General features: G+C 39.5%; 1 protein-coding gene across 6 annotated transcripts; it reads right to left on the bottom strand.

Moving 5' to 3' along the window:
- Positions 1 to 62: 62 nt before the first annotated feature.
- luc7l (LUC7-like (S. cerevisiae)) lies at positions 63 to 7,658 on the bottom strand. Of its 6 annotated transcripts, XM_049562961.1 has the most exons (11): positions 7,442 to 7,658; positions 5,561 to 5,631; positions 4,355 to 5,239; positions 4,128 to 4,226; positions 3,475 to 3,585; positions 2,483 to 2,626; positions 2,186 to 2,362; positions 1,761 to 1,849; positions 1,619 to 1,648; positions 1,348 to 1,509; positions 63 to 1,067 (listed from the first exon to the last, which is right to left on the bottom strand). In XM_049562961.1, exons 3-11 carry the CDS (start codon positions 4,550 to 4,552, stop codon positions 947 to 949), a joined length of 1,131 nt encoding a protein of 376 aa, XP_049418918.1. In that variant the 5' UTR covers positions 4,553 to 5,239; positions 5,561 to 5,631; positions 7,442 to 7,658; the 3' UTR covers positions 63 to 946. The 6 variants fall into 6 exon arrangements, with proteins under 6 accessions (XP_049418918.1, XP_049418917.1, XP_049418916.1 ...); XM_049562960.1 differs by having other exon boundaries at positions 5,561 to 7,658; XM_049562959.1 differs by having other exon boundaries at positions 4,355 to 5,631.
- Between the last annotated feature and the right edge of the window lie 3,026 nt (positions 7,659 to 10,684).

The following is a 10,684-nucleotide window of genomic DNA, read 5'->3' as shown; positions in this document are numbered from 1 at the left end:
TCATAGCTTTAAATTTCCAATGTATCATTTATGAACCTGGTGCTTCATATGCCGACACAAACTTTGAAGTTACCATTTATTTTAAATAAAAGAAATCAAGGTGGAAACAAATAAAAAAAACAAAGATTTGCCACCAATACAGCTCAAAACAAGCATAAACTCACACGGGCCAAACTCTCAAACGGATTCCCTTCACTTCCGGCAGCAGAAAATAAAACTTGATTATCTAAAATAAAAAAGTGGACGATGGTCGATTCTTATACTCGCAACTTTAAAACCTCTTGGTTTTGAATTGGGTTCCTAAAACTTTACCTGGGCTTTAGCAAACTAAGTACTGGACAAAATAAGAACGTGGACAGACATTCATGAACTGCACTCGAACTGGAGCGTCTACGACTCCCGCAGTTTACCAGGAGCTGGTGAAATTTGACGGAAAAGAAAACTTGTTGATGGGACAAGGTTTTTCAGACCACAACAATCAGTAGGCCAGAAACATACTCAGATATATAAGATATTCAGACAGATTCTGTATCAAAAGACCATCAGTTAATAATAAAAGAATAATGGATCAGTTATGCTTCAGTCCAGCAGACCGTCCGTCTGTTTGCTCACAGGGTAACAAGACGTTAGATGTGGATACAGACAGCCACCAAATCACAGATGTGGGTATTACAACACACTCCACTACTGATCAATAACTAATCCCCCCATCCAAATGCAATCTTCGATATATATCTGGATGCTAGAATATTTTACCCATACAATATTTCAGGTATGTGTACACTCTGGGTCGGCTGCGGTAACTGTCAAAGCAAAGAAAGGAGGCAGGCGGGAGAACGAAGGGGTCAAGGCGAGGGCTGTGTGTGACGTTACGGTTATTATAAATGGACAGACGGGTGAGAGAGACAGGAGGAGGTCGTGTGTCGTGATGGATGGAGTTTGGTCTTCAGAGGTCCCCCATGTCCCTGTCGTCTGCCCGGCGGGAGTCGGACCTGCCGTTGACGCCGTCCCTCCTGTCTCGCTCTCGTGACCTGTCTCTGGATGAGCGCTCTCGGTCCCTGGACGACCTAGGGGACGAGACAGTGCGAGATAATCAGTGAAGAACGAGAGTGTACAAAGTGACACGTTTATTCAACAGTTATGACCACATAAGAGCAACACCCTACTTATCTGCTGAAAACATTAAAACACTCAAATGTGAAACATCAGTTTGTTAGCTGAGGCAACACCATGTCTCTTTAAAAACAACAGAGGAGCATCTTGTGACAAACATGTTGGAACCATTTCTTGGAAGTCACACTCTGCGGGGGCTTGGTGTGAACTGTGTTCACTTCGCTGTGTACTTACTTGTGTCTGGAGCTCTGCTCGTGGCTGTGACGGTGTCCTCGGCTGCGAGAGCGGGATCGGCTGCGATGCCTCCTCCTCCTCTCCCTGGAGCGCGAGCGCGTGCGGCGCCTGTCTCGAGATGTGGAGCGCGAGCGCCTCCTTCTGCGGTCACGAGAACGGGATCTAATAAGAAATGACACACAACACTTCAGTTATAATTTACCTGAGGCAGTGTCTTTAATCAGAACAACTGACTGACTCCAAATGAGGACAGACGGACCAACTTTCTTACCTTCTATGCTCTCTGCTCCGTGATCTGGTCCTGTGGAATAAGCAGATACAAAACAATTTGAAGTTTGAACGGTTGCACAAACACTTCATCCAAAACATGAGCTTCCATGTGTGTCAGGAGGATTTCAAATGTCTGCGCTCACCTCTTCTTCATCCTTTCCTCTTTCTCCCTCTCTTCTCGTCTCTTCAAGCGCTCCTGGTTTCTTTTCTCCTGCTTGTCGACCACAGTTTTCTGATCAAAATAAAAACGAAGTAGCAGTTAGAGGTGGAAACCATTATAAATGAAGCACTGTGATATTATAGAGATGTCTGGGCTTACATATCATATTCCAGATGGAAGGGAACATCAACAATGAAATGCAAATAAAAAACATTTTCACTAAAATCATGACTCATATTCTAATGTCTGTTAAAAACAATGGCAATATGATTTTTTTTTTTTATTATTTTTTTGTTGCATTTTGTCTGGACCTATGTCCACCCCAAGTAACTCATTATTAGAAATACTTGTAATTCATTTAGGGATTTTTGTAGCAATGGGTTTATGGTGGGACAGTCTGGCACAAACCTTTAGTTGGTCCAGTTTCTCTCTGATCTGGATGAAGCCCAGGTGAAGCTTCCCACCAAAATGGTCGGCCAAACGACGGTCATTGTCATGGAGACCCAGGTAAGCGGAGCAAACCTCGCATACCCGAAGCTTCTGCTGCTGGAAGCTGGAGGCTGGCATGGAGTTTCTGTACTCTTCCTGAGAAGAGATTAAAAAGTAAAATAAGGATGCATTTAAGGATGAAATGGAGTTATAAATATAAGGAAGAGCTCCACATCATCCCGAGCTGAAAGTACCTCCCAATTACTCCTTCCTCACCTCTGCATCCTTCTTCCTAGTGCGGACCTTCTCCACTTCCTGCAGAACCTTCTGGGCCTCATCGACATTGCCCTCTGCTCCAAGCTGCTCAGCCTTGGCCAGGAGCTTTCCTATTTCCTCATTCAGCTCATGAACCTTCTCCGCCTGCAGCACAGCACAAACAAGACTATTTATAACCGATGTGTCTATCCCAAAAACACACCGTTATAGCAGACAACACACACAAGAGAGTGAAAGACTCCTGTGGGTCACAAGTGTGAATGTCATACACTGGTATCACAATGACTACGTTTACATGCACAAAATAATTTGTGTTTTGCATTATTCTAAATGAGACAACATTCCTAATAAGCTGTAGCTAAAAGCATATTCCACTAATATTCCCATTTACATACAGCCATCCTAACATTGCTGTTTTTGTCACATCAAAATTTGGTTGAGAGGAAGGGCTGGAGCCGCTTGTACCATTTTACTTCTTTGTGTCAAAGTAGGATTTTTTCAGCGTTTTCCAACGCTGGCAGACCTGTTCAACCGCATGAACAAAGCCTCCATCTTTAATTCTTTCAACCACCTTCTTAAGAGGTCAGTGTTGCAATATTTGCACAGATCTGAAAATGTACTGATATCCATGTTTTTCATAATATTTAGAGGTCTCTTTCCAACCAGAAATGTGGACATTTCTTTTGGGCCAGCATCTTTACTCCAGCCTTGCAAACTGTTGGTTTGTGTACAACATTTAGAGTTGACCAGAAACAGGCAAGAGGATGAGTGTCGCACACTACAGTAAAAACCCCAACTGAGATGTATGTTCCAAATGCGTTGTATACATGCCCAGAAAATGACCGTAAAGCCCAAATAATACCATCACATCCTGCGTCTTAATCGTTAAAAACGAATATGGTGTTTACATGACCCACAAAAAAAAATCTTATGTGGAATATTAGTGTGCATGTAAACGCAGACAATGTCCGGGTTAACAAATATTTTGTCACCTTTGCTGCCACTTCAGCACTGATCTCCTCTTGGGTCTCAGCCAGACGCTTCTTGGCTAGTTCTGTCCTCCGGTCACAGTCAGCAATAAATGTCTCCAGGTGATCCACAGCCTTTGGGAGTGAGAAAATGTGTTTACAGAAAAACAGACTAATATATGTAACTTGATAGCTTTGTATACAAAGGCCCACAGGTAACCTTCAGTAGGGCTATGCTGATTGTCAATAATCCCTTCAGTCAGAGTGACATCAACTGGTTCCAAAAATGGCGTACTTGAGTCGCTGTACTTTACAGTCAACTCTGCATTTACATTGTTTACATCTGCTGCTCCAAATCATATCAACCACATACCATTTTTACAGTGCACATGTCAAAAACAAGAGAGGGTTTTAAAAATAGCCAAATTAGCTAATATAACCATTTGAATTGGATTTAAAAACAGTGCAGTTATTGTGGTCGTGCTACATGATGTGAGCTCAAACTGCAGTCGCTGGCTGTTTATTCCTCGACTGTAATACTAAAAGCAACAGCAAGTACAGTAAATAACAGCGTCTTCAGAGCCAGCCGCCCACTCACCCAGCAACAGTTAATCTGTGTTTTACTACACAATTCTATGATTGCATTACTGTATTATTTATAGCAGGACATCACTTACGTCAAGCTCGAAGAACAAATCTCTCTCCTTGGAAGCAATTTCATAATCTGCCCGAAGTGCCAGGTCATGGATCTTCGTGCACTCTCCCAGGTCCATACGCTGTCACCAAAACATAAGCAGACATGACTCAAACTACACAACCTTCTTTCTTTCATTTTACTGATATCTTCTGAAATAGACACGGGAAAAATGTTGTGTTGTCAGACCTAAATTTTTAGGCCACTTACAGTTCCAGACAGGATGTCATGTGGACAGCAGTTTAGAAGATGACTTTTGCAGACTCGATCATCAGTGAACTTGACCCTCTGTCGCGTCTCATCCCCTGAAACAGTCCAAAAAGCAACCAGTGAGAAAGACCTCACATATTTGTTATTTGGGGCGAAGAATCCAGTGCTTAAATATACATTACTGTAACTGTACAACATTAAATGGGCAGATATGTGTCACTACAGCTGCATTCAAGCATTTTGTGCCCAAATAAATGAGTGAAAACCAACTGTTTTATTTCTGATTGACAAAGTAATAAATTCTGTGCCTCTGCTGGACTACGTCTATTATCCATTTATGTGTCAAGATTGAAGAAGTTACATGTGGCTCTGCGTGTATATGGTCCTTCCTGTTATTCTTGGTGCTTACCTTACCCAAGACCTCTATAAAAAATATGGTGATGTTAGAGCCTCAACTCAGTTTAACTTGTGATAAGGCTCAATGTCCACTCTGTAAACGTGGAGCATTATAAGATTAAGCTAATGGGGCACAATACAGATAAATAACTAAAAATAATTTTTGTCTTGATTAACAAGTTTGCGCAGAGATATCTTAAGTTTTCATTATGTCTCAATGCATATGACTATGCAGGAAAGACTGCTATCAAGACTGTGATAAGAACTGTAAACATTTCAGACAAATGTTCCAGCCAAGCCTTTTACAAATATGAAACATTGAAAACAATGCAGAACAAAAATACAACAGAAATCCAAGGAAAAAAATTAGTTTATACACACTGCGATCTGCACCACATACTGTACCCTTCTGCATCTTCAAGACCTCAGCTGCAGAATTTTAAACCCGCTGTAGAAAAGTATAAATGGGAACAGTTTTCTTGCCCATACCTGTAGTAAGAAGTTGGGAGTCATACACAAGTCAGATTGTAAATGAGGTGTGCAAAGGCTGTTTTTTTTTCTTTTCTCGATGATTGTTAAAATTGCCTTCTGTAAAACAGACGTCTCATTGAAAACTGCTCGTTTGGATTCTGCGCGACCAGACGTCTTAGCTCAAGCTGCATAACACTACTCCAAATTGTAATTCTAGTGCCACTGAAGATATACCCATTTGTGTGATTTAAAAAAAAAAAAGGCTACAATAGCTTCCGGAAGGCAAACAAATGGTTTGGATATTCATCATAACAGCTTTAAAAATTATGTGTGACTCACGGCTCGATGAACATGAGGCTTTTCTGCAACTCCTTTGCAGATTGTTGTAGGCTGGCAAAGATACACTGAACCTTAATGAATAAAATAAAGGGGCCACAATTGTTCAGTTTGTATGCAACAAATGTATGGGAAGAATTTGATATCAATCTCATCACACATACACCCACACACTCACAACACATGTTCACTCTACTACTCAGATCGAATCATCAACTTGTTAAAAGATAAGCTGTAGCTCCATTCAATCAACTGTCAGAGTGAACCTCTGATTTATAAAATGACAGGGGGTAATAAGTTGTCATTTCTGCCCATGAAAATCAGACTTGACAGCTGAGCTACCTTTTAATGTTTGTATCCAAATGGCTGGAAGCAGCTACTAAAATTGTATTTCAGCACGTCAAAGTGTCCATAAAGACAGCAGTAATAATAGTTACATTAGCAGGATAATATATCTTTTTTATCAAGCAGATTTGTGTTTATCAAATGTACTTAACATGCTAACACTTAACACATACGCATCACTTAAAATTAATTATTAATTTAAATACCAAGCAGTAGTACATGTACACAGCTTGTTCTTGTTAATGCAGACTGTGAAGCAGCCAAATAAGACCAACTTATGATCTTTATTTAAATACAATGGCTTAGTAAAACCAAATACAAACTTGAAATTCCTTTCACCTCATTTGAATGTTTCCAGTTTATGCAACTTTGAAATTCTACTGAATTTCAGAGGCAAGCTTACTTTCATTAAAATGGTTTCAAGTTCTGATCATAATAAAGCATTTCTTCACCCAAAGAAAACATTCTGTTTTCATTCCTTTAAGGGTCATTGTAACTGCTTATAATAGTAATAACACCATACACCATGATACTGTAAAACTGCAATGTTTTTTGACAAGGTTGTTACACCTTGAAAATCTCATACCATTGCAACCTTACTCTCTACATTTATCTGACAGCTACACTTATTTAGTTTATTAAGATCTAAGATTAAGACAAAACAATATGATCAACTTAAAATCGAGGATGTGACACACATTTCTGAAATAAACTACCCAACAGTATATATAGTAGTTAAAATGAATCCCTCCTTACACCAGTTACATTAAAATACTGCTCACTCATTGATGCACTGATAATAATAGCAAGTAACATTACAAAAAAATGTAAAACAACACTGACAGGGGTCATTGTACTGCATAATTAAGTGTTTTTTAATTTCTGAAACTGTAAACACATTGTCCTAATAATACTTTAATTAAGTAAGATTATAAACATAGGACCTTTACTACTACTCAAGTATTTTAGTGCTTCTTTAAACACTAGTGGCGTTGAACTATTGAGGTTTTAATGCATATACAGCAGGCACTTCTCACATCCTGACGTTAGCAACACGGTTAACTCAGCAACAGCTGGTAGGCCTAATGTGCCCCACGCCCTTTAAAATTTATCAACTATAACTATTACCATAGAAGCACAATGGCGTTAACGTTATCCACTGACAGCTTAGCGTTAGCACTGGATTAATGCCAGGGATTTATATACTGTAACGTTAGTATGTCGTTTAATGCCCGGTAGCATGCTAGCGTTAGCTAAGTTAGCCACCAGCTAGGAATTTAGTAAACGCTAAAAGTGGTAAAGGCGAAACTAGAAACGTTACAATTTAAATTACATTTAACCAAATGGATACAAACATTAAATCCTAACGTTAATCCGTAAAATCTACTTGAATGTAACGTTACTGTATTTTACACAGCCCTCTGCAGTAATACATCCATTCATGCAGGTCTGTCCATCACACACCAACACAAGCCAGCCGCAGCAGTGGCTCCATCTTGGCTAGCTAGCTAGCTCAGCTAGCATGCTACGGCAACTCACCATCCCTCGCTGTTCCCATTAGCTGGTCGAGCAAAGCTCTCATTTGAGCTTGGGCAGACATTGTTGCGGGTCTTCCGTCGACAGCGCTATATAAAAGTACGCAACTGAAAGCAGCTCCTTAGTGTTTCTGTTAAGTTATTTGATTATTTATTCGTCCAAGCATCACCTCTCGCCGCTTTTCTCTATTTCGTATAACGTTACTCGCCAGTTTCCGTTTTATATTTAGGAAGTGACGACAGGCCCTATTTGAAACTTCCGTTTAGCTAACGTTTTTTTTTCTCCCTTTTATTTATTTTATATTATTTTATTTTATTTTTAAATTGTACAAAACAAGCATGGCAAGAATCACATTCATTAAGTACAGGAAAGTACAAAGAAATTGCCAAAGCGAACAACAGTAAAGTACACAAATGTACGCATCTCACAGTACAGGAAGGAACTGCTTTTAACCGTAAGATTTGAATGGGAATTGTGTATAAAACAGAAGAGGGAAAAGTAATAAAATACAATAAAATAACTTCTATGCTCCTATTCCTTTCACTTTCACCCAGTTTTAAGGATTTTATGTAAAGTTACACTGTATTTAAGAAAAAAAAAGTTGTGGGAGGTTCCCACATGTGTTCTTCTAATGTATGACATATAATTACATCAGTTTGCATTTTGTTCTTCAAGATCATACCAAATGAAATAATGTCTCTAGCGACAGAAGCAAGAAATAATGAGATATTTTGTTTTATCTATTTGTCAGTGTCGAGCCAAAATGTATGTATTGCACTACATGGGAGAAATATATGGGCTGTGGTTTCAATATCTTTTACGCAAAATGAGCCCATATGATCAATATTAAAATTTAGCCTTGGTAATTCTTTAGAAGGATAAATGTCATTTATAATTTTGAAATGTGTTTAATCAACCTCAAAATAATTTTTCAGATTGTCAGTTTTTATATTAAGCAATCATTACATTTCATGTTCAGCATAGGAATCCCTTGGATTTTAGTGGGCTGTATAGATCGGTGAGCCATTATATCTCATGTTTGCGATGACAATGTGAGACCAGCTGCTTCTGGAGAAAGTTTACCACAGTGATCTCTGTTTCCTCTTTGCAAGATTAAAAATGGCTACACCTTCAGTGGAAAGTATCTCTCAATCATCAAAACATCCAAAGACAAAAGGACCCATCTTGCCAAAATTTTGAAAGTGGGTTTATAAACGTCTGCAGATCATTTAGCTTAGGCTTACTGCCCTTTATGCCGGCTGGCATGTAGGGCAGCAGCAAAGGATCTCCACTCCTGTCTGTTCTGGGCCAGCATCTTTACGGAACCCCAGGTGTGATGCAGGACCTTCAGCTCTCCTTCCACCGTCCTGCGCCAGGTGTTCTTGGGTCAGCCTCTTTTACGTTTACCATCTGGTGTCCAGTGAAAGGCAGTTTGGATGATGTTGTCCTGCTGTCTACAGATGACATGCCCAGTCCATTTCCATCGCCTTCTCATGAGGATGGTAACCATATTTTCCTGCTTACACAGGCTGAGAAGATGCTGGTTGGATATGGTTTGGGGCCAGAATATTCTCAGTATCTTCCGTATGCTTTTGGTGTGAAAGGTTGACAGTTTGTGGAGATCATTTTCTGTCGTTCTCCAACATTCTGATCCGTAAAGCAGGGTGGACAGGACGCAGCTCTGGTACAGTCTTAGCTTGGTGCTGGTGCTGTACTGGGCCGACTTCCAGACATTAAGTCCCTGTAAGGTGTTCCTGGCCTTGCTGAGTCGACTAGATCATTTACCAGTCCCAGTATATTTTGCTTGAGGGTGCAACATATAAAGCAAAGGCATAGGTTTTAGGTGTCAAACACTTTATTTCCCGCATTCTGGTGATTTTTAAAATACCAGTTTATGGTATAAATGATGTAAAGGAAAACACAAAATGCAGGCGGTAGGTGACAATTCAAAATTTAAAAATAAAATGGAATGTTATTGTCGCTGAGTCAGCACACATGTAGGCGTGATTTACTCCTCAGTCCCTTTTTTGTGTCTGCACGTTATTCACATGAATGATAAATTTATTTGAATTTATCAATAAACCCCAGTATTTTAATGGTTAATATGTGTTTAAGCAACATTTCTGCTCATGTTCAAAACTTTGTGTACCTTCAACGCATATGCCACATATCTGTGTTCTCTGTGAAGCTAATAAAGCAACTGCAGTCAAAACTTTTTCCAATTACAAAAAAATATCGGATACACTAGCCTATGGACTTTAAAGAATCTATTCTATTGTGACTTTAGTCTCGTAATATTATGACTTAAATTCCGAAATCTAAGTCTATTATTTTCAAACATAGGCATGAGAAGTTAAATAAGAACAAGACCAGGTCATTGTTCCTGGACTTATATTAATTCCTTGTATACACTAAAAAGTCAAAAAAATGAAGAAGGTTGTAGTTAATCTCCAACTTTTATTTGAACAATACAGAGTTATTTCATTAACAGCACAACAATTACTCACTTCAATTCAATTCAATTCAGTTCAATTCAATTTTATTTGTATAGCTCAATATCACAAATTACATTTTGCCTCAGGGGGCTTTACAGCATTCGACATCCCTCTGTACTTAGACCCTCACAGCGGTTAAAACTCCCCCCAAAAAAGATCTCTGATGGTAAAAAAAATTGTTAGAAACCTCAGGAAGAGAAACTGAGGAGGGTTCCCTCTTCCAGGAAGGACAGACGTGCAATAGATGTCGTACAGAACAGATCAACATAATACACTTGCAGAAATCCATATGAGAAAAGGAAACATAAAGAGAGACAGAGAGAAATCGAGATAGACAGAGACAGAAAAACATCAAGAAGCATGGACAGAAAACTGCAAAGTGTCAGTTGATGGTGGTTTACCGTGGTCTGCCTCAAACTTCAGACCTTTCCAGGTGTCCTCTGCTGGTGACTGATTAGTGGATAAACACCTGCTCAGATATGTCAGCCTTACACACATGCACACGCACACACGCACACACACGAGAGACGACAGACAGACAGACAGACTGGGGACACACAAGAACACAAGAAAGGGGAAACAAAAGGAAAAAAATGGCGATCAGGGACAGAAAACTGCACCCTGTCAGGATTAGTGTTAGTACAAATTATAGTGACAACCAACATCTTTACAACAATTAAGAAAAGTAGGCTGAGGTAGCAGTAAAAGCACAATTAGTCTCCAAAGTTGCAGGTCAGATTGGTGAAGTGTG

Source organism: Epinephelus fuscoguttatus, linkage group LG20, assembly GCF_011397635.1.
Source record: "Epinephelus fuscoguttatus linkage group LG20, E.fuscoguttatus.final_Chr_v1".
In the NCBI taxonomy this organism is placed as follows: Eukaryota; Metazoa; Chordata; class Actinopteri; order Perciformes; family Serranidae; genus Epinephelus; species Epinephelus fuscoguttatus.
This window is presented reverse-complemented; position numbering and strand designations above follow the sequence as displayed.

Excerpts from the sequence above, each read along its gene's own strand:
- luc7l (XM_049562958.1), bottom strand. The coding sequence starts at position 4,552 with ATGTTGTACAGTTACAGTAATGTATATTTAAGCACTGGATTCTTCGCC. Across the intron at positions 2,627-3,474 it reads GTGCTGAAGTGGCAGCAAAG|GCGGAGAAGGTTCATGAGCT; the intron begins GTGACAAAATAT and ends GCTGTGCTGCAG. Across the intron at positions 1,510-1,618 it reads CGGAGCAGAGAGCATAGAAG|ATCCCGTTCTCGTGACCGCA; the intron begins GTAAGAAAGTTG and ends ATTTCTTATTAG.